Source organism: Aythya fuligula, chromosome 20, assembly GCF_009819795.1.
Source record: "Aythya fuligula isolate bAytFul2 chromosome 20, bAytFul2.pri, whole genome shotgun sequence".
Lineage (NCBI taxonomy): Eukaryota > Metazoa > Chordata > Aves > Anseriformes > Anatidae > Aythya > Aythya fuligula.
The window spans coordinates 10818555-10842290 of NC_045578.1; the positions used below are offsets into that span (position 1 = coordinate 10818555).

Consider the following 23736-nt stretch of genomic DNA (forward strand, 5'->3'; position numbering starts at 1 on the left):
TGAGGTCTTTTAAGATAGGACACATCATCCCAATGATTTCCTTCCAATCCTATTTCAGAGTTCCCTTCTGCTGACCTGTGTAAAAAAAAAAAAAAAAAACATTGATTGCAGCTACACAGCTAGATTCCCATGCCTTCCCTTTGTGGAGCAAGAATTTCTTTTTATCATATTGCCCAAGCACAAGAGTTTTCTCCTACCAGTGCCACTAAGTTTTAAGAATAACAGTAATGTTTACTTTTCACATCCCTTCCTCCGTTACTCGCAGTGTACAGTTCAGATACCTGTATCCATCCATGGCCTCATTGGTAAATATTACTGTCGAACCTGTGGATTGACTGTTCCATCCCTTGCTTTTGACCAAAGTGGGTGCTTTGCCTGCTCTAACTTGGCCTTTACTGTAATTAGTGTACTGAACCTACCAAACAAGCACCTGAACAGGAAAAAGGCTATGGGAGAAGTGGACCTATGCTAAGCATTTTATTAGAGGTGTAGGGCCAAATCTTGAACTGGCATGAATTGATTTGGTTTGGTTGCAGGCAATGGAGATGTTTAAACTGAGGAAATTGGTGAGGATTTGTCCTATGAACACTACTTCACCATCGTCATTTTCTCTGTAAATCCTAAAGAGAAAACCCAGCAGCCTGTCTAAAAATAGGACCAAAGTTTCCTAACTTCACAGCAGACAAGCATGCCAGAACCACCGTGTATTATTGTGCTGTGCAGCAGAGAGAAAGGAATACTCACACTGTCTGTGTAGGAGGAAGCCTTTGAGGGGAAAATCATTGATAATAAAGGCCTCTTTTATTTGAAACACCTAACATTTCAGCTCTTCAAATCCCAACACTGCATTTTCTTAAAACAGGTTTCTATTACCTGTGTTAAACACATCAAATTGAGTAATTCAGTCTCATCATCTAAATTCAGTGTTGTGATAGCTGAATGAAACTGGGACAAGCTAGCTAAAAAGGTAATGGAAGCCTTTGATAAAAGCAGCATGTGAAATGCATCAGTGCTTTTCTGCCTTTGAAAAAAACCTCTCTGCTTTTTTCCAGTGAGCTTATGTTACTGAGGTGAAGACCCTTGCTAAGGTCTACGGGGCAGCATTCGCTAGAGGTGATTAGCAAGATTATGACTTTACTGTGGTAGGTAGTAAGGGAAAATCTTTGTCCCACAGAACTTAGTCTGTGCAGTCAAGAGATGGGGAACAGGAAGGAAGACAAATCCTTTTAGATCTTAGGTCAGTGGCTGAAACAAGCTTTTAACAGTTCTCTCTGAGAGAACTCTTAGAGCTCTTGAAAACAGTGTGTTTAAGGAATTAAAGGCCTCAAAATGTATGTTTGTGTGGGTGTGTGAGGAATGGAATCTGTGTCCCGTAAGAACTGCTCTGTCAGACTTGATTTTGCGGGGCTGGAATAAGGGATACGCCTCTTGTGAATTCCTGCTGGCCTCATCCATGAAATCCCCAAAATTGCACTCCCTTCCCACCCCTGTGTTCCCAAATGTCCTGCTCCTGGCACCTCAGCATCACATCTGCTCAGCGCCCACCTGGTGTGATGCAGGCTGCAGCTCTGCGGCACACCCGAGGTTGCAGTCCTGTGCCACCGCAGCTCTGGGGTTCGCCTCGGCCTGACAATGGCTCCGTGGTGTAGGTGTGCATCTCCCTGCCTGCTCTTTCTGCCTCGCTCCTGGAGTCAGAGCAGCTAGCTAGGAGAGAACAGCTCATCTGTGTATAACCTGCTTCTGCAGAGGAGCACTCAGACATTCTCCATTTCCCCCGTGCACACACCAGCCTCATGAACAGGCCAGCCAGCAAGCGATGCTGAGCAGGGACAGGGACGCAGGGCAGTGCAGTGTTTAGTCAGCACATTTTTCCATACAGCCCTGGAGGGCAGTCTTGTACGCCGGGACTGGAATGCTGCCCACTTATGGCAGCAGTTAATGAGGTCGGCACTCCCAACGCAGCACATAAACTCTTGCAGAGAATGCCAAGTATCTTGTGATGCACAGCCCACATTTTTCCTGGTTTGCTTTCTTATGCAATAAACCTTGCTTATTGTCCATTGGCAAATGGATGTTCTCAGGCAGGTATACAAAGAATGTCCATGAGAATAATACCCTTGTTAATAACACTGCTTAGATGCACAGGCACCTGTACTTGAGGATTTCAGTCTGTCGGACTTCTACAAACTATAATTTCCAGTGCTAAATTTCCAGTGTTCCTAAGAGGAGGGGAGAAGATACAGACTTTTTCATAAGGGATGATGAAAAGGGATGATGGAGGTAATAAAAAAAGTAAGCAACTTTCCCAAAACCGCAGGATGTATCACATGGCAAACTAATTAAACCCTAATCCAGAAAAGCCCTTAGTATATATAAAATTTACATGAGCATGTGAATAATGGCAATGAAATCAAATACTCTGCCTGACCCACCTGCTTAAGAAAATTACTGAACAGTTTATGCCACACTACTTGATGCAAATGCAGCCGAGCTAACACATACACCAATATCCATCCAACCATGAGAGAAACAGCTGTGTCAACAGATTTGCCCTGCTCCACTGCCTCATGCCCTATATTCAGAGTGTATTCCCCCCTTTTTTGCATAAAAGTCTTTTCTGTTTTGCCACACGTGGCTCAGATATCATTTTAGCTTTTAAAATCTGGTGTCAGTCTCTAATAAATTAAAGAGGCAATCTTCTGCCAGCGGGGTGCAACTAAGTTGTCCTTCTGGGTCCCTCACAGGAGATGAACAGCCCTCACCCTGCTAGGAGCGGGGAGGCATTATTCCTGCAGGGACATCTCCTACCTCCCACAGGACACCGGCCCTGTGCAGGTCCCCGGGCAGCCAGGACTCGCAACTCCCTCGGCTTCCTCGAGGTCCTGTGCTGAAAGCTTTGTCTTTGGCGGTTCCACAGGGCCGTAATAAATTTCCCTCCTATTCACGATATGAGTGAACCCATACAACTACTGCACTCAAGTGTTTATATTCACTACAAGATGTTTATAATAATGCCCACTTCATGTGCTAGACCTGCACTTATTCTTTACTAGGTAGACGTTTATGTCAAATAAAACACATATCTGACCAATTTATAGAACATCTCGGAAAGGCTACCTCAGGAGAGCGCGCTACGGCCTTACTAGGCGACTTGGTTACGGCCAGTACGTGGCTGGTATTTATTTTACACCGTGGTGTAACGTTTTACACCGCATTTTACACCGTGGTGTAACGGCACAGCCCTGTCAGTGAGCTCCCCGCTCCTCTCCTCACGCCGTGACAGGCCCTGACCCACCTGGAGCCCCGCGGGACGGCTCCGGGGCCGTTTTTAACCTCCGCCAACCTCCTCCCAGCGCCTGCCACCCGCAGCTGCAGGAGCGGCCGGAGCCTGGGCCCGCGGCAGGGCCCCTCAGGTGCTGAGGTGAAGGGGCCGCCCCGCGCCGCTGTCCCCGCTCGGGCGGGCCTGCGCCAGGGCCGCCTCAGGGCTCCCTCAGGGCTCCCTCAGCGCGAGGCCGGCACGGCGGGGGGCTGAGGGCACCGTGCGGGGGCTGAGGGCTGAGGAGCCGGGCCCGGTGCCTGTCACTGCGCGGCGACAGCCCGGGGACAGCCGTGCTGAGGCGAGGCGAGGCGAGGCGGGGCGGGGCGGGGGGAGCCACCGCCTTCCCGCCCTCCCTCCCCGCCGCCCGCCTTCCCCTCTGCCCGCCCGCCGCCGCTCCCCCCGCCGCTGCCGCCGCCGCCTCTGGTCGCCGGCCTCCCGATGCCGAGGAATGGATAGAGCGGCTGCCCTGCGAGCCGCCGGCATGCTGGAGAGGAAGGAGCGCAGCGGCGGCGAGGCGGCGGCCGGCGGCGGCGGCGGTGGAGGCGGAGGCGGCGGCGGCGGCGCGGGGCCCCGGGCGGGTCCGGGTCCGTTCCCGGGTCCGGGTCCGGGTCCGTGCCCGGCGGCGCGGGGCTTGCCGGCCGTGCGGAGCACGCTGCAGCAGTGCGGGCTGCTCCAGGACCTCATCGACATCTCGCTGTCCAACCTGCGCGGGCTCCGCACCAAGTGCGCCGCCTCCAACGACCTCACCCAGCAGGAGATCCGCACCCTGGAGGTACGGCCGCGGCGGAGGGGGGGGGGGCTGCCGGGGCTCTCCCCCCCCCCGGCCGGGGGCATCCCGCGGGCGGCCGGTGCCGGGAGGGCGGAGGCGGGGGCCGGCGGCCGGGGACAGGTGCGGGGAGCGCCGTGCCCGCGGGGGGGGGTGGTGTTGGGGGGGCCGCGTTTCGCTGCCGTGCACGCGCTGCGCGGCCCCGCGGCCCTCCGGCGGCGCTCGGCCTCGGCGCGGGGCGGGCGCGGTGCTCGGGGGGCAGCGGGGGCGCCCCGGGAGTGCCGAGGTGCGGGCAGGTCGCTGGGGGAGCTCCCGGGGCTCCCCTCCGGGCCGGCCGCTCGGTGCCGGTTGCCGGGGGGGTCGCTCTGTGGCTGCTCGTGCCGCAGCCGTGCCTCGGTGCTGCTCCCGGAGGAGGCGGATCCGCACACGGGTCTGCACGGGCGTTTAGAAAGGGGATTTGGGTTTGTTTTTGTTTGGTTCGTGTGAGCTTTAGGTTCTCCGTAACCCCCTTCGTGCACCTCACGCTCAGGTGATGCTGCGCTGGGCAGGGCGGGCAGATCCCCCCCAGCCCTGTCCTTGAGCAGGAGCCTCACGTGAAGGCCCCGCGGTCCCATAACCTGGCACTGGGGCCATCGAGCCAGCATCAGGCTCAAGGCAGGAAAATCATTCCAACCGTGTAGCTCTAACAGACACACATGCTGTAAAACCCATCGCTTAAGACATGAAGGTTAGAAAAAAACTGCAAAACAATAGGTGGTAGCTTTTGGCACAGCTTCTTCAAAATTTATCATTCTTCCTTCTCTTCTTCCTCTGCTTTTTTTTAATTTTTTTTTAATTTGGAGTGTTCTTTTTCCTCCTGCCACCTCTAAATAGCCTTCAAAAGGCCATTCTTCCTAAAACAATATTTATATAGGCTTTTGGCAACCCTACTGACTGTCTTTTCAATGCTTACACAATGTAAATCACCATCGGTTTGGAAAATGATCATTAGTATTTTGCTGGTGGGCCCATTCTAAAAGGAAACCTTTATTTAAAAAGGTTAAAGGCCTGCTGTCATCTTCAGGTTGTTCTTAAAGCAACAAAAACAGCATCTGCTGATAGCTGCCGAGTGTGTGCGGGCGTTCCTATTGAACATTTATCTGCTTAAATAAATGGGTGCCACATTCAGTAGTGCTCATAAAAGTTGTCCCTCATCAGAAATAAAAAAAAAAACACCCCTCTGATGCACTGTCCAGTGTATGATTTCTCTGGGAACTGAACCATGAACTGGATGTCTGCCAGCCCGTGAAGCTCCAGGAAGGGGCATGGGCTCTGCCCTTTGCTCTGTGCCGTTGCGCCGCGGTCCCTGCTGCTGGGCACGGCCTGTCAGGCACGGCGCTCCGCGGCCCTGCGCCAGCTCCAGGTGGCTTTGTCTGCAGATGCAGGGCCCAGGCCGAGGAGATGAGGGTCTGTGTTTACTTCTCCGAGTTGTAATTTCCGTGGTGACACCGGGGTGGTGGGCTGCCTCAAGTGACAGGCGGCCCGCCTGGGGCACTGCCCCTGTGATTACCGTGCCGTGGTTAATGTGTCAGAAATGCACGCGTGCGTGGCCGTACGCATTTGCCTACCAGATCAAGGCAGCGCAGCCAGGTGCCGTGATGGTGCCTGGAGCCGGTGTGGCCGATAACCTGGCTGCAGCCTGCAGGGACTGCGTGCACTGAGGGCAGCTCCTCGCCTGGCACTCCTGTGGCAAAGTGAAGCACCTCGAGATCTCCAGCGCCTGCTGGCTTCCCTCACTGGCCTTGGCGGGCTGAATGGCTTTGTGGGCCACGATTAGCGGCTGCTGGTGGTACGGTTGCTGGGCCTCATCTGTGCTTTGGTTCTGTTCTTATGCAGGAACTTCTTTGTGGGAAAAGAATTATGAAAACTTAGCTGCGTTAGTGTAACTGGTAAACTGTATAGAAAGCCACAGGGCTGTGATGGAACGCGAGATAGGTACGGGGAGCAAACTGGAAGCGGGAAGTAGTCATTTGGGAAGGGAGGGGACTTGACTCTGAAGTTGAAGAAGTAACTCCTGAGGCCAAATGCCAGGCTGTATGTGTGTCTTTTGATGACAGTCCAATGTACAAAGTCAAAAATCATTTTTGATTAAAAACAAAGAACTTGCATTGATAAGGAACGAAAAAGCAGGGAAGTGTCTTGTAATGCAATCTGTGTATAGCTCATATCTTGACAAGTGTTGCAGTGCCTAGTTTTGGTGTCAGAAGCGTGAACCTAACAGGATACGTCCCTGAACACAGTCCTTGGAACCTGTCAGCCACAGGCGTGTAGGAGGGAGGCAGGTGGACGCGGCTGCCCCGTGCCCTGCGTCCTGCGGCCAGGGAGCGTGGCCACTGCTGCCTCGGCCTCCCGGGCTAACTTTCTGAAAGCAGCAGTAACATGAATGGGCTTACTAGCCTAAAACACCAGTGAAAATGAACGTAAATGTGCATTGTTTTTTTTTTTTTTTTTTCCCCCAAGATCTGCTCTCTTGGTCCTTTTTGCACTGCTTTCCTCCGAGTCTGTTCACAGCTCGGACAGCCCTCGTGTGTGCCGTGTGATTCATAATGTGCGCGTGCCTCAGTGGAGAACATCAGCCCAACTGAGGGTTAGGCTGTGCGTGCTTGTGTCCCTCCCAGCTTACTGCAGTGCTTCAGGTCCTTCCTCATTCCTCTTGTGCATGAGGTCTCAAACCGAAGCACACAGTAGATAAGGATGCCAAAGTGGGACCCTGACAGGAAAAAATAAGCACTCACGGCCTAAAGATTGCAGGGAGAGCTTTGTGTAATACAGGAGGGAGAGGAGGGAAGAAAGGGCTGTGGGAATTACTGGCAAATAACGCGTCAGTGTAATGTGTTACATGAGCTGCCCGTTTCACATGTGTGAAGGCTGTTTCTTAGAAGGGCAGGGAGTTTCCCTGTAGTGCAAAGTAGATTGTGTTAGTTTAGTTATTAGCCGAGTAGGTTCTCTGATACCACAAGGTCTTGTATTTTTTTTAAATTTTTGTATATTTAGCTGAATAAGTGCGTGTTTTTCTTTTTACCCAACGCTTTGGTATATGGCTTTCTTTCAGTTCTGTCCTCGCAGGTTACTCACTTCTCAACTAGACTGCAAAACTGAAATGGAAAATAATGGTAATTCTAAACCATACCTAAGAGAGCAAAAATTGTCCTACCATATGGTAAGCACCCAATGTTACCCCCAAGTGTCTTTGGAAAGAAAATACTCGCACAGTTTTTAACTCTGTCTCAATGCTAATCCCTTGCATCACTCTTAAATGGGTATTGCAAAGTTAGAAACATATCATTTCTAGCTGTATTTCTTTGTGAAAATTAGATCTTTGTGGATCTCTGGCTACGAAGCTGGTAACAGGACCAGACTTGACAATCCGTAGCGAGGCACATGAAACCTCTACCACTGCAACTCGAGCCACTCTGTTGGAAGTGCGGAGGAGGATACGATCCTACATGCTGACGGCAAGGAGAGTTCCTACAGTTTCTCAATCTCTTGTGTGGAAACAGCATAGGTGGTTCAGTAAATTGTGGGAATTACCAGGCTGAGGACGCCTTTATTTATTTATTTATTTTCTTTTAGCCTAATTGCTGCAATGATGAAGCAGAACCTGGCTGAACTGAGACCTCAAATGTTTAGATTGCAGATGTAATTTTTTCTATTGTGGCTCTTACATCGTAAGAACTAGCTCCAGTGTTTCTGGCAGAGAAACTGCCTCCAAACTGGTCGGGGTGGAGAGGTGGCGTGTGTTGTGAAGATCTGTCTGCTCTTTGAGGAAAACTGTCATTGCTCTTTGGCTGGACTGTGTCTGCGATGGAGATGCTCTTGGACCAGTGTGCAGAGATCGCTTTGACCTCTCCCTCAGGAACATCTTCTGTTCAGCACCACCAGAAATGTAATGCCAGAGAAGAAAGCCTGATCCCAGCTGTGCTGTGTCACAAATGAGTCTACAGCTTCGCAAATCAGTCTTTCAAGTTGGCTGAATGATACCTGTGGATTAGATATGTTTGAACTTGCTTTTGCATAATCTTGATGCACGCAATTTGACTAGGAAAGGCTTATCTCTTACCAATGTCTGAGAAGAAAGAAATGCTTTGAAAATGGGTGAAGGAACAAGAGGAGAGGAAGAGGAGTTGTAACCATCCAAACTTGCAGACTGGAAGTTGGACATGTGGTATGCATAAGGAAAGGAAGACTGTGTTTGTAAATTTTAAGTGGTGGGAGTAGTGAATTTTTCAGGCCAAGCTGCAACCTGTAGCCACATGTTCATGAGCCTTGCTCAGCTGAAAAGACTTCCTTTTCCAGCAGGTCTTACGTAAGAGACCTTCTTCTCTTACTTCATCTTACTATTTGTATATATGCAAGACATTTTTTTTCCCTCAAAGGTGACTATTCTTTTCTGTAGGACTTCTTTGTTTTTTTTTTTTTTTTTTTTTTTTTTTTTTTTTTTCCTAGACTGGTGCACTTGTCTAAGAGAGGTTTCAGCAGAGACTCTGTTTGACTTGGATGGAGGGAAAGCTACATGTTACAAGGTCTGTATCATTTGTCTTCTCTTGCAACAGTGTCTCTGTATATGATCAGGATTTGCACATCATCATGGAATTTAGCTTATCTCCTACCATTGATTTTATATAAATGTTGACACAAAGTCAGCAGCAATGTTTTAATTTACCTGGAGTTTCCAGGTTAAGTGGTGATGAGTAGATCACCATAAAGAAGAAGATATGAAAAAGGCTGTTCTTCACTTTTCGAGGTTTATATGTATTTTGCTCCATGGCTGGATTCTATGAAGCGCTAATTGGGAAGCAAGAAAGTATCAGAGTAAGTCCTTACAGTGCCTTTGTCTCTCTTAGATTGCTTTAACGTAATCCAGTGGCCACACAAAGAATTATTCCTGCTCATTTTTGTGCAGAGTCAGCTTGGAGATCCTTACAGCAACTGAACTCCAGGAAAGTTCAGCAGAGCCTGGCGCTGAGACCTCTGTACGTGCGTGCCTACACACACTAACAGGAACCCACAGTCTGGTGTGCTAGACAAGCCTCAGTCTCCACATATGAATTCTGATGTGTGTTGCAGGTTCAGAATTGATTTAATCAGTCAGGTGGCCCAACTTGAACTCCAGCTGTGTCTAGCTAAACCTGTGGATGTGACGAGGCTTGGATAGGTAGCACCTGAGCAGAGCTGGGTCTGCTACTAAGTTCAAATGCTAGCTAGTAACTGTTTTATGCAAGGAAAACCCCAAGGAGTGTTACAGCTGCATACAGGTGACAGATTTACCGATATGAGTCGGTGTGGTGGTACATAAATTTATCACCTGGTGTTGTTCATAAATAGCAACGCTTAACAAAAGAATTCATGTGACACACAAAATTATTTAGGGAATAGCTATGCTTAAAATAACATTTCCAGCATAGATCGTGTAATCTTTTGGATGCTTGAGGAATAAAACCCTCGCCATTCCTTTATGGCTATGATTTCCCATCCTTGTTCTCAGCCAATAGCAGAACTTTCTCTTTCCAAAAGATAAATTATAATGAAATCATGTTTGGCTATTTCCCACTGTTTGGGGGATTGGAGAATGTATTGGCTCGATTACTGCTGTGGTGAAAGGCATGAAAGATGATGTATAGGTGGCACCACCCAGGGATACTGACTCAGACATCTCTTAGAGACTTCCCTCCCTGCTCGTTTCTCCCTCCTGTGGAGTAGTCCCACACAGCCGACTGCTACAGCAGCACAGGGGCTCAGTTGCCACGGCTAACAAGCGTGAGGAATGGGGGGTCTTTGAGCCTGGAAACACACCTGTGCCACAAGAAAGGAACCCTTCCAAGGTACAAATTGTGAGCAGTTGTGCATGGGAGTGTTGCGGGCACTCTTGCTTCTCGGTGGGAGTCTGAACGCAGCCAAGGACTAGCGCAGCATGGTTAAGAAAATTTGGCAGTCTGGCTTGGCCCTGACTGCAGCTGTTCCCTGTGGGCACAACCTGAGGGAGGGCGGCAGGGGGTCATGGTCTGTGCCCCCAGAATCTCAGACAGGGTCAGCCCCAAGTTAAACCAGAGAAATTCCAAAATGCTGGTGAGTGGAAGGCCCACTGAGAGCCACCAGGTACACAGGTGCTCAGAGTCCAGTCTGCTAATAGGTGTCTTTCGTGCAGCACATGGAGTTGGAGCCTGAGCTGTAGGGGCTGTAGGTAGGTGGAAGATGCAAATCTCGTTGGACTCGAGGCTGTTTAAATAACAGAAGCCTGTACCACGATGCTCTAAATTGCTGTAGAAACCAGTGTGGTTATGCAAGTACGCAGCAGAGGAGGAGCTGCCTAGAGTTGTTGCTTCCAAGAAGTGAGTGGTTTTTGTTTTTTAAAAAAAAAAGGAAAAATGAGATACTAGATGGAAATAGCTTGCAGCTGGCTGCAGAAGAGTACAAGTTTAGCCTGGCAGAAGGATGTTCAGCATAGTGGGAAAAGCACATGACACCAGAAAGGTTTTAGTGTTTGTAAGGAATAGACTGAGTAAAACGGGACTCAAAGATAGGATATTTACCGGCGTGGGCTCTGTTTGAGGCTTTTCAGGTGTTACTTGGGATATTGTTCAGCAATACCTAAAATCATTTGTTTCCTACGAAATAAAGCCATGATGGCAGGTAAAAGCAGACAGCTCTTCAATAGAAACCTTCCCACCTAAATACGGGCTAAGAATTTTGTAGTTCAACTCGCTACTGCTTTTGGGGAGGGAGCTGCAGCAGAGGGTGCCTGCAGAACGTGTGGTTAGATGACTGACTCAAATACATTTTTAAACACTGAGGGGAAAAAAGAAGCAGCTTCCTATTTTCTTAGTGATTTTCCTAAAAGGAGAAAGCAAAAGGTTTCATGGGTTTCTTTGGGTTACACTTCAGGAAGTTGTTGGAGGGGCAGTGCTGAGGGCTGGAGGCTGAGCTCTGTTGCAGGCCAAGGGCATTCTCCGTCCAGTTGCAAAAACTCAGAATAAAAGTGGCCAATGCTGCTCATTGCCTCGAAATGTGCTGTGTGTGTGTGTCATCTTCCGTCCCCTCCCCTGCAGGACAAAGAAGGGTGGCCTGGCGCATCACAGCATGAAATAAGTCACTGACCAGCATGTCCCAGTTTTGCATTGGGGTAGGGAGGATCTGTCTTGGTGCTCTGCATTTTAGAGGGCTGGTTCTGTGTCCGCCGAGACTCACCGCAGGCTCTGCCCCGTGTTCCCCTGTGTCTGTAGGCAGAGTTAGCTTGCCCTAGGTTAAGGCAGTGACTGGTCAGAAGGCAGTGAAGCAGCAGTTACCCTTATAATGACATTGTCAATGGGGTTACCGAAGCCCTCTGTAGCACCCCTGATGCTTGATGTCAGTCTGTGAGCCGCTGCAGTGGAGCAGCTCCGCGCTCAGCAGCCGTTCCCTACCCGTGTCTGGGATCTGGGATCGGACGCAGTGCCTCCATCTTGCTCTTGGTAGTTTTAGATTTGGCTTTAAAGTTAAAATCTAGTTGTCTTTTCTCTTGGGAATGCGTTCTGAAGTGAACACAGGAAGGGAGGCCAGGCCCCCATCACTTTCTGTGTGCAGAGGAAATTAATTCGCATTGCGTGCATCCTGGGGGCATGTGGTCGGTGGAATAAGGAGCCCCGCTTGGCTTGGGCTGTGGAGTGCCTCTGATCTGATGGTTATTGGCTATCCCACGGGGAATAGCTCTAATAACGGAAGCTGTGAGATGCACAGAGCAGTGATTGGCATGGTGCTGAGGAATCCTGCTCGGACAAAGGGCCCAGGCCCTCCCCTGGGCTGCGCGGAGCTGGGTGATGGACCTGCACCTTCCAGAAGCCTTGTGCAGGGAGCTTTAAAAGAGTGGGTAAGCACTTTCCTGCCTGGTCCTTCCCTGATTATTTGCTTCTAAAACGTGGGGTTGTTCATTTGTCAGAGAACTTTCACTTCTGTCTGAAGCGATCTAAATTTAGAAAGGAAGTCTCGAGCTTCTGGCTGCTGCTGGGGGGGGCTATTGTTGAGGCTTGCAGGTTCTAGCATGAGGTTTTATTTTTAGTTCTTGCTGATGCTGAATAAACTGGAAAGAAGAAATTAATACTTTTTTCCAGATTGAAAACCTCAACCAGGTGTAACCTCTTTAAGATATTAGGTGGTGCAAATGAAAGTAGTCACTGGAAGATGCGCATCAGTGTCCCTCGTGCTGCCCAGGTGTGCTCAAGGACTTCTCGGTGTTTCCCTATCCATCTTTAAAGCACAGAGAATTTTCTAGCAACAGTTTTCATTGTCCAGAGCAATGTTTTCATCTTTTTACCTTTTTAGTAAGCTCGAGGGTTAAATCCTGCGTATGGCTATAGCTGCACTGAAAGAAGCAGAAGTGGTAAGTTTTTTTGTTGCTTAAAGCTTCGGGGAAGAGAGAAACTGTTTTAGACTGAACTTTCCACAGAAGGCTCCTGACTTTCAGACGTCTCCCTTTTAAAAGCTGTTCTTCATCTGCCAAGCAAAACATTTCAGTTTACGGGCCTTTTGTCTTTCTGACCAAAACCGAAACTTTCCACATAATAAAATTTCCAACTTTAACGCTCCCACAATTTCAATAGAGATAGTTCTGAGTGCCTCAGATCAGTGCCAGCTAACAATATTAGACGCTCTTAGTGCATGTGTAGATCAGACAGCATTTTTTGCCTCGTTTTAGTTAATTCTGGAAGCTATATCTTTGCCTGTTCTCCCTTGTTTTAAGGAAACAACTAAAACAGGTATTGGCGTCCTGGAACTGACCCTTTGGGGAGATTTGCATAGGCTTTCAACTGGCTCCCTTTGTAAAAATGAAGGTTTCTTTTTCTGTTTTTCCTGAGAAACACAGGGGTGTGTGTAAGCCCTTCGGAAGAGGAAGGGGATGATAGCACTGAAGTAAGCCAAAGACTTGCAGCATTTACTTACAGAGCTAAGGTGGGAGAAATCTCAGCGTGGATGTCAAAGAGCTTGTCAGCCCCAGTTGTCTTAAGCCAGGGTATTGTGTGTTCAGACTGGTTTGGTCTTGCTTTGTGGGTCAAACATAATATTCATAAAACCACCGGCTGCGTGCCGCGGGCCTGCTTTAACCACTGCTGTGTTGGTGACAGTCTGTGTGGGGACAACGGGGCCCTTCGGTCAGTGCACCCTGGGCCACCTGCAGTCATGGCTAGTGACACGAGCCGTGTCTGAAAGAAGGGTTTGGAGGGGGAAAGGAGAGCTGCTGGAAGCACCCATCTGCTGCTGCTGCCCCGAAATGCTGGCTGGGTCTCTGCTGAGGCTGTGTTTGGAGGAAATACAATGCAGCTCCTTGGGAGGGCTTTTTTACAGTGATGCTCGATGCACCTAACTGACCGTCCCTGATCTGTTACCGGCTGCCAGTCTGCGATTGGAGGTGTGGCAGAATACTTCTGGTGTGACACTAATATTTAGGTTTTGATTCTTATGGAAACAATCTACAACAACATCCTGCTGCCAAGGCGTGCTGCAGCTCCACTGATGTGTTCTTTCCTTTTTTTCTTCTTCTGTGTTACTCAAATTGCCTCTGTTGCCAAGAATAACTAGTTTGTGCTCTGAAGCTAGGAGCTTTGAAGTTAACGGAGTCCTGACGATGTTAGATTCAAACTGTAGTAGCATCTCTCCATTCATCTGCGTGAGACACGTACTTCAGCAGCAGTGCAGCGTGGTGCAGCGGGTGTTACTGTGAACGCTTACACCAAGAAGGGTGACTCGAGAGAGCCTTAACATCTGGCTTCGAGCCTCTGCTTTCTCATGGCAGCACTGGGAGGAGAAGGCAGAGCTGACAACTGAAGATGCCTTTCTGAAAGCGGCAAGCAGAAGTCACACGGGTAGGTGCTGTGGCAGTTGACTCTGTGATGCCGTGTAGCCACTGAGAATGGTTTGGGACGGGGTGAGGAAGGCTGAGGAGGAGCAGTGACCAGTGCTGGTGGCCGAGGTGCCTTTCTGACGGCAATCCTGGTTCTTCGGGAATGGTTCGGTCCCTCCAACAGCTTCCCCTTGGCTGTCTCCACCTTGCGGTGTCTTTCCAGCTGCTTTGCATTCTGCCTTCTCACAGGGCTTTGTCCTCTGGCCTCAGTGGTGCAGACACCTCCTGCAGAGAGGGCCTGACCTGGCTCTCCTGCACGCTCCTGCCTTGGCCATGCCTGCAGCTGTGAAAGCAGGGGACAGAGGGAGGGGGAGAACACAAGGCAGAACACAGAGACCTGATCCCTGCCTCTCCCCTTCGCTCATCATGGGTCCTGTACGTAGGTAGGCTGGCCTGGCCGTTTTTGTGATCCCCTCTTGGAGCATGGTGTGAGGCCAGGCGTGGCCCCTGTGTGCTGCAGGGAACAGTCTGCAGTCAGCCCGCTTTGCAGGGCGGGTTAGCAGCACGGTCTTTCATGACAAAGCGTTTGAGCTGTGGGAACAGTATCAGCAAGCACTGCAAGTCTCTGCATTGCTAGAATTCTTTGGAGTTCTAAATGCTGAGCCTGACCTCCAGCCGCTTAATGAAAGTTGCTGTGGCTCTAAGATTTATCTGGCTTCAAATTCTGGGGCAGAGGACACGGGGAAAATTGGAGAGCCACCCTAATGGGTGAGGGATTTTGAAATTCACCAGTGAGAATGGCTCATTTCTTTGGGAAAAATGATGTTAAGGGTTTTTCCTTACTGAAGTCCTGGTACCACCTCTTCTTAAGTAGCCCAGAGCACCTTCTTCTCACACTACAGAGCACTATGGCTCCCATGCTGCTGTGCAGGTAGTTGCCAAGTTTTCTGAGGATAAGCCTTTCTGAAGTGCGTGACCTTCTTGTCATTAAATCACGAGCATTTGGGCTGGCAATTCTCCTTTCTGGGAAAGGTGCCTGACAAGTCAGCCTGCGTGGTGGCAGTTGTGGGAACCACCAAGGAGAGGGGTGAGTGTGCAGTGTTTGTTTTCAAACTGTGAGATAGTTTAACCATTTCCCCTCGTAACAAAAAACTTTATGTACCCGATGTCTGTGTAACTAACTGCAAATAGACGGCAGCTTGCGTGAGATCCGCGTGGATAACGCGGTGTTTGTATCAGGATGGTGTCTGATCAAAGCTGTACTTTGGTCTCCTGTGGCTGCACCAGCAGCATGGTTAACTCCGGTGAGAGCCTGTCTCTGGGCAGTAGGTTCTCTTATCCCAGCTGGGATAGATGAGCTCAGAGACCAAGCTGAACCCTCTTTCTGCAATTGCTGGAAGGGTTACTGTTGTGTTTGTTCTTGCAAGGTTACCAAACGATGGGGAGACCTTCCTCAGCTTAAAACTGAGGCCAGTCGAGACATGGGCAGAAAGAGGCAGGTTTATCCAGAGACCAGTGTCCCAGCTCAGGAGGGAGTGCTGGTTTGGTGCTCATGAGCTTTCCAAGTCTCTTGGGAAATTGCTGGGGTACACGAAGATTATTTGTAAAATGAGAACAACGGCACTTAATGCTACCAGCCCTCCTCCACCCACCGTGCCAGAGACACAGCACGCGCTTCCACTCAGCATGGAAAAACCTCAGGGCTGGTATGCACAAATTGTTGGAGTTGATTTCTAGGGTGTTCAAATTCTTTTCGTAGATAGATTCACGTGAAATAGGACCTATTTGCTTAGGCCAAGAGTCTGACCCCAGAGCAGGAAGCTCTTCCTGCTTGCTGTCTGGCGATCTGGGGGTCTCAGTGCCCCTGCCGCTCGCAGTAGCGAGCTCCCAGGTGAGCGAGGCTGGAAAAATCTTTTTCCATAATGGCTGTTGTCTGCTTGAAAGGCTGTCTTCTAAATCTGTCTAGAAATGGTGTGTTTGGGGACTTGTCAAATTTTGATTTTAGTATTTTTCGTTTCCTTTTGTGGTGTGCTTTGGTGGGTTGGTTTTTTGTTGTTCTTTTTCCTTCCCTGCTGGGATGTGGAGAGGGCAGTCAGCAATACATCCTCAAACCTGTTTCCAGGTGCTGACAAATTGGGCTATAAATATATATTTGCAGCTGAGGGCTGGTCTGAACAAAGGAATGATTTATTTTGGGTATTGCATCTTTTAATGTGGGTAAGAGTTATTCTTCTGGGTGTCTGGATTGCTAGCTTTTAAAAAAGTACTGAATATTCCACTCAGGTTGGCACAGAGAAGCTGTGGATGCCCCATTGCTGGAGGTGTTCAAGGCCAGGCTGGATGAGGCCCTGGACGACCTGGTGTGGTGGGTGGCATCCCTGCCCAGAGTGGGGGGATGGAACGGGATGAGCTGTAAGGTCCCTGCAATTCAAGCCATTCTATGAAGTACTGTACTCATTAATACTCCTCTATACAGCCTTCATAAAAAAAAAAAAAAAAAAAAGCCAGTTCTGTGGCTCATGTGGTTCGTAACTTACCTGCTGTCTGCTGCTCATCGCTAAAAGATGCAGTAGGCACTCTCTAACCCAGCTGCTGAAGAGATTAGGCACTTACTGCACAGGTGCCCAAATGCCAGTCATGAGGACAGCCAGTACTCTCGCTGTCAGTTCAGATGCCCAGAGGCAGAAAGCAGGAATGATCCCCAGAACAGTCAGCATCACACAGGTGGAGGTCATCGCAACTCAGTACAGATAAAGGTACCCTTTTCTAAAATATTTCTTCATGTTCTGATGAGCTTCCACTTGCCATCTGCCCTTTACGCAGCTGTCATACAATTATCTGTTCTTTCTGAGACAATTTAATTAGATCTTCTTTCAGTAGGTTTTAATCAAGTATTATGGGGTTGCTGGTAAATTATTTACAGCCATATCACTTGATGGAACACTTGGTCTGCTAAAGCTATCACGTAAGTGACATATCTTTAGCAAAGAGTACAGCTGGCTTTAACTTAGGACCTCGCTTGTGCTCCTTGGGGTTATCCAGTTGGCATTCAATGAATGCCAGGTTATGTGAGCCTATTTTTCATTTACAGTAGTAGTTACTGAATGTAGATGTGCTGAAGACATTGGAGTTGAAACAGTTTAAAATGAGAGTAAGAGCTGAATTTAGCTTTAGTCTATGCCTGCTCAGTTCTTTAAGTGCCTTTCAAGGTTGAGTACCCTAAACAGCGTGGCCTTGACCCTCACTCAAAGATCCAGCTATTTCAACAGAATTGCTGTTCGTACTGTCTTCACTTGGTCTGATGCAAAGTAAGTGCTTCTTGAAGGGGCAAGGTAACGAAAAACAACACTCAAACAGCAAAGGATAACAAACTGAGAAAGTGGGTATTTTTAGAATGTGAAAGGATTCTTTCTCTGCCTTATTGAAGGAAGGCAGTACCAGGAGTTGTTAAAGGTAACTACTAACTTGCAGGAACAATGTCCAATCCGAGCCTTGTATGAACTGATAAGAGGTGGGTGATCAGGTGGGCTTGTTAACGTAGAGTTCAAAAATGAATGCTGTTCTTTATTACCCATGTGAATAATAGTGTAACATGCATTGATTAGACTCACCCTATCAAATTTCCTAGCTCATTGGGCAGCCAGTAATATGTGGAGATCAACCTGCACCAAGTTCCAGGTTCCTATAACAGCACACTACTGTGTCACCTCTCTGTTGTGACCAGGGACCGTTTCAGAGTCCGCACAGATTTCTTTCCACTTCAGTAGGATTTGATTTAATGATAAGAAAACATGTTGTTAGTATATTTATATGAATATTCATACATTTCCCATCCTGTTCCAGACAGGGAGTGCTCTCAGTATTATATTTGCCAAGAACATGGCATTACTCTAAATCCACAACCAGTTGTTCCCCAAGCTGAAGATGCTATTTATTAGTGGCTTTCAAGGAAAGATAGCAAAGGCTTCTTGGGTTTTGGCCCAGTTCAGTATTTTTTCCCAGCGCAGATATTTAAGTACTGTTTTTTTTTTTTTTTTTTTTTAAATATATGTGCCTTAGAAGTTATGTGATAGTTCTGTAGCAGTGGTTATAGCAATAATACTATCTTTATTCCAGGTAGGCGACTCGCTCATTCCGTATTTGCAGTGAGTCTAAGCTTGGGTGTTTTTTTAGCACTTAGTCTGCAGGCTGTAGATGCAATTCAAGCTCCATTTGTTACTGGAAAATGGTTAAGTACTTTTAAAGATGGTTTTATCTTTCTGGCCTCTGTTAAATTCCTTTCAGTGTTGGAATTAGGAGTAGTTTTGCAGATTCTTGATGGTGTCTTACCTCACTTGATTCCTTGCTGAGGTAGAGGAAATATGGCTCAGTTTGTTCTGGGTCAGATCCCAAAGCTTTGAGGACAGTAATATAGCTTAATTTTGAAGCACAAATCTCAACTGCATATATGAAGAAAGGATATACGATACACGATGGAAGGCCATATCTGACATCAGAACCATGTCTTTACCCTAATTTTACTTCTCCATAAGCGCGTTAGAGGAACAAATCCAGTATCTCTTTGGAGGTCATCATTTATCATGATCCTTTTGTGAATGAAAAGACTATGCTGTTGTCTTTTTGTGAGGATAGGTAGGATGTGCCCGTGTGTTTGAAGGCTCTTCAGAAAGGACTATTGAGGTGAGGAGTTGGGTACTCTGCGATTTCCCCCTGCAGTAAAAGGGAGGACTGCCTACTTTGAACCTGTGCCTTTTTTTTCCTTCCTCATTCTCCAGAATGGTCAAGTTCAAGAAGGGAGCCTTACTAACATTACTAAATGAAAGCTGAGCACGTTGTAGTCTCACTTGGAAAGGAGCTGAAAGCAGTCCACCTATTTGTGAGACCATTTCTACTAGCCTGTTCTTCTAACCTCTTTTGACAAGTAAGTAGGGCAGACACATTTCAGAGAAAGTGCTTGTGGTCCTGATGCTCCTGGTATTTGGGAGACGGGACAAAGGTGGAAGCAGGACAAGAAGTGACTTCACTGTACTTTGTTGTTGCACTGTAATTCTCCCATGGAAATGGCACAGATATCACAGATGGTATGGTTACGAGACAAATGGAGCCTTAGTGTTGCTTATCTGCGGCTGATATCTGAAGCACGCTCCTGACAGGCTATCTGCTGGTCTCAATGTTCAAACTCAAGTGAAACTGTATAGTATCTTGCTTTATAGCCTGCTCCTTCCCTTCGGCCTCTCTGTAACCCCAAAGCTTTTTCCTCTTTCCTCCCATTGCTGTGGCTGTCGGTTCCACGTACACTATCACTGCTCTGAAGCTTTGTGCAGCTGCTGAGAGTATTTGCCTTTGCAGCAGAAGGCAGGCTGCTCCATGTCACTGGAAGTGCTGCGGTCTGTCCTTTCCCCACCCCCAGAGCTGACTATTATTTATGCAACGTTATCTAACCCAGAGTGTCTAGGAGATGATGGTCCAGAGTTCATTTCCAGTTATTATTGTAGTACAGAGTCAGTCTGGTTAGAGGTACTGATTTCCAGCACAAAACATATACCCTTTGAAAGCATAAACAAACTCCAGGTCAGTTTTACTTAGCTTCGTACAGAAGTGCTTCAGCTAAACAGGAAAAGCGAGATAAAGTCAAGGAATTGCAAGAAGCTGGTCCAACAGTCATCCATAGGGAGCTAAGGAGGGCCCCTTCTAGTAGAAGGGAGATAGAAGGAGCACTACTCTCTAAAGCAGCAGTGTAAGTTTTCCTTTTTAGTCTCTGGAGATGTGTACTGAGCACAGGTCTTACCTTTGCCTCAGTATGTGTTTAAACTCTTGCATTGGGGCATACGTGCATGAAACATGCAGAATTACCTCCCCAAGCTGGGGGTCAGGCTTCAGTGGCCCTAGCAGATGTGTCTATTTCTGCCTTTAATGGCCTGAGTAATTATGCCTGCTGTCACAACCCTGTTCAGGTATGTGGGTGTAGCTGCTCTGGGGTTCAGTCATCCGAGCTGCCACTAACCCAGCTAGTCACCGTAATTGCAATGCTTTGTTTGTTTGTTCAGCTAGGACTAGAAACCCTTCACAGACAAGGCCCTGTCTTTGAAGGCAGGCATGTTCAGAAGTTGGTGCGGTCTCCTAGGCTGCAGATTAAGAGGTTGAACTAGGTGAATCACTACCTGCAAAGCATGAACTAGCATCGGGGTACCATCTTCCCTGTCTGTGCAGCCCCAACATAGTAAGCTGATTGTAACCGTAGCCAGCACTGAAGTAGTAGGGGAGCTGGGTTACTTAAACAATAAAGCCTCTTTTGCATGCTAATGCAGCGATTTTAGATCTGAGACTGAAAAGACACTTGGCATAGCTTTGTATTTGTAGCTGGAGATGAGACTACCTTATGGTAATTCATTCTCATTGCTTTGTTCCAGGTGGTAATCTGGATGCTGCTCCTGGAAAGCTGGGGGTCAGGCAGCTCCTGAAAACCATGGTCCCAAGAGGTTGTTAAATTCAAAGGCCAGGTCTAACAGGGCAGCACAGCTGGAGGGGGAAAGGGCTGCCTCTCAGCTAGATGAGCAGCTCACATGGGTTTCCAGAAACTTTGTCCCTATGAATGCAGGGCACCGAGGCTGCAGGAGCTGAATGCTCTCAGGTTGGAGCAGGACCAAAGGTTAGCAGAGTTGAGGCTTCATCAGGTACTCCAATGTTCAGGTTTTTGTTAGCAGGAGTCCACTGGAACAGTCATTGAGTTCTTTGCAGTTCCACCTTCCAAGCACTACTGATGTCATTAAATGCACGGTTTCTAACCCATAATAAACAGCTTCACTTTTGGTCCTTGATACAGTCTTTCCTTGCTTTAGGGAGACACCAGCTTGGATATCATGTTCCAAGCATTTCTGCCCTATTTAGGGAACAGAGGTCACATCCTGCTTGGCCTCTGTAGAGCTGACTCCTACTCTTCCTGTTGCCTCACTCTTTCTGCCTGTCCCCTTGCAGAGTAGCAGGGGGAGTAGGAAGGAAGGAGAACCAGTCCAGTACAAAACTTCATTCAAAACAGTCACAGAAACCCAGCAACTGAACAGCAATCTTAGAGCACAGTTAAGTGGTAGAGCTTGTGTGTAGCTCACCTCAGTAAGTTTAAGAATCAGGAGAAAAGCAAGAAGTAAAGCCCTTCTGCAACACCGTTCTGTTTCATAGCTTTTCCCCACATCTCACATTAAACCCAAGCATCTTCAAGTAGCTCTTCATTGTTGAAGGCATGCTCAGGGCTCCTGGGCTAGGTGCTTTGTGTCCCTTTGCATCGTCTCCTGACTTGTAAGTCAGCGACACAGAAGTTCACCAGCAACTGTAATGTTCCTGGTTTGAGACAGCAGAACGGCTAACCTGCGGACACATGGGATTGCAGAAAAAGGGGGAATTGGAAGGATAAGCTCTATGAGTTTACGTGCTTTTTTTCTGGGAAGGAAAGAAAGCTGAGCAGGGAAACAAGCTCAGTATGAGTCCCACTTAATAATGGTATACCCAGACCTGGAGGAAAGAAAAAGAAAACTCATACAGACCACTTTTATTTTTGATTTCTTTTAGGAGCTTTTGCTAGAGCTGAGCTGTGGGTGATCAGCTTTCTACTTGGCAGCCGAATCTCAGTTGTGTTTCCAGAGAAGATTTTTCATTCCTATATTTCCTGCTTTGTGCCTCAGTGCATTGTGCAGAGCGCTCAGGAAGCACGCTGTAAAGCTGATGAGCAAACTGAAAATCTCTGATTCCTACTGCATGGCACAGCATACCAGCAGTTTTCTTTTTTCCTCCTGTAAATTTATAGGTCAAAAGCATTTCGAACAGAGGGCTTTTAGTGTATTTTGTTTTTTGACAATCTCAAACTGCAGTTTCATAGCAGCTTGTTAAAATTAGGTTGTTTTGCTGTTTTAAAAAATACTTTCAGAGAATATGGCAAGTTGCCACATCCCAGTTAAGCAATTTCCTATAGTTAGCTTTTTTTTTTTTTAAAAAAAAAAAAAAAAGCATATGGTTTTCTCAGCCATCTCTCTCCTCCATTTTCACTGCAAAATGCAACCCCCAAAAAACACAACACAAGCCCCAACCCCCTTTTTAATGCTTATGCATTTGAGGTGCCTGTTCTTTGGGAAGCTATGGAAGGCCAGTGCCTATCAGCAGCATGCTTTTATGTTTTGATTCATTGTGTAGTGTAAATGTTTTCTGATCATAAACATCCCATAAAAACAACTGATAATATGGGATCATAGGGAATATTTCATAAAGTGAATTTTGTAAATAAAGAATACTTTCTCTTAATGTTTCTTTTTCTGAATGGGTTGCATATTTAAAAACTGGTTATACTGCAGATCCTGAAGTTTTTTAGATGCTTTGGAGAGAAGTGCTGCTGATGTGTTATTACTTGCTAGCATAAAATGCTCATTGTGGATGAAAGATGTCCACAGCAATAGAGAGCCCACTCCCAGGAGCCGAAGTCTGTCCAGCAGTACAGCACTAAGTTATTCTTAGACATAAAATTGTTGGCAGTACAAACATCTGTACGTAAAGAAAAAAAAAGCTTTTATGGGATCCTTTTTTTTTTTTCCCCTCTTTCTCCCTTTCTTATGGCTCCTCTGCTGTTGTCCTCCAAGGGCATTCAGATGCATTCAGAGAGCCCAATGCTTTTTGCTGAGAAGTCTCTGTGGAAGCAGCGCTGGTAGCAGCAGCTCAGAGCAACCTTTGCTTTTTCATCAGAACAGAACCTGGAGCCTTGGCACTGGTGATTTGTAACACGTATGGCAAACAAAGCTTTAAGAACGGTGGCTTTTTTAGAAATAGTCTTTTCTTTCATGAGGATAGATTTGCCTTCTATTTCCTCGGCAGACCTCAAAAGCAACTCACTAACAGTTCTTGGGAATCCTACCCTTACAGATTTGAGCTTGTGATAGGGGAAATAAGGGATAGTACTTTAACCACATCCACAGCAGCGGTGCAGTATCTGATGCCATCACACAGTTTCGAGTCTTGCTTAAAATGTCTTGCACTTTCTCACTGAAGCAAGGGAGTAGCAGTAATGCCTTCCTGAGCTCCTTTGGTAGATGCATGTACTGAGAAATCAGGTTTTGGCAGGTGCATTTAAGAGCTGAGTAACTGCCTTAAGAACTGATTTAAGAACAGCTGCTGAGTAATCAGGAAGAAAGGCAGGCGAGTCCTCAGCATCGTGAGTAATGCTATAGCTTCCTATTTTGGGGTGGCAGTGCTTGATCCTCTCCCTTTCTGTTATCAATTGAAGAAAAGGACTGGCAGGTGGCAGTGCTGTAGAGACGAGATTTAGTGTGCAGGACTTTTTCAGGCAGCCTGTGGAAGTGGACTCAGAAGATGAAGCGCCAGCCTGCCAACCAGCTTGGGCAGCCACAGTGTTTGTGTTGGGCTCCCAAATGCCTCTGTTTTAACCAGGGGTAAGGCCCTAATGCCAGCCCAGACAACAGGCAGGACCCATCCCACCACTCTGGGACATCTGTGAAAATCTCTGATAATTTCAGTATTGCTTGAATGGGGTCACAGCTGAAAGCCAGTAATAGTCTGCTGCTCGTTAACTGCACTTCCAAGAGTAAACAATCCAGTTCCATTTATCATTTCCCTTTGCCAAAACCCAAGAGAAATGACTACAAAGAGATGATGAAGGTAGAGGGCTTTTCCTGTTTTAAGGTATTTTGGATTCAGAGGCTGGGTGCTGAAGAGACTGCCGATACTCAGGGAATTTGGTGTGCTCGTCTGGACCTTGTCAAGCTTTGGGAGGACGCTTGTTTGGTGTGCTCCCATTTTCAAACT

The 23736-nt window shown here is 47.7% G+C and overlaps 1 protein-coding gene across 3 annotated transcripts in view; it reads left to right on the forward strand.

Moving 5' to 3' along the window:
* The first annotated feature begins 3752 nt into the window (after positions 1-3752).
* Positions 3753-23736, forward strand: part of KSR1 (kinase suppressor of ras 1) — a 63244-nt gene continuing 43260 nt past the window's right edge. For 2 of the 3 annotated variants that reach the window (XM_032200771.1, XM_032200772.1), the window contains exon 1: positions 3921-4091. Coding sequence is in view for 1 of the 3 variants with exons in the window: in XM_032200774.1 (XP_032056665.1) it covers positions 3768-3840; positions 3934-4091 (231 nt within the window). In the remaining 2 variants the exon portion in view is untranslated. Of the gene's footprint in view, positions 3841-3920; positions 4092-23736 lie in introns of those variants that run through there. The other variant, XM_032200774.1, reaches the window with a different exon arrangement.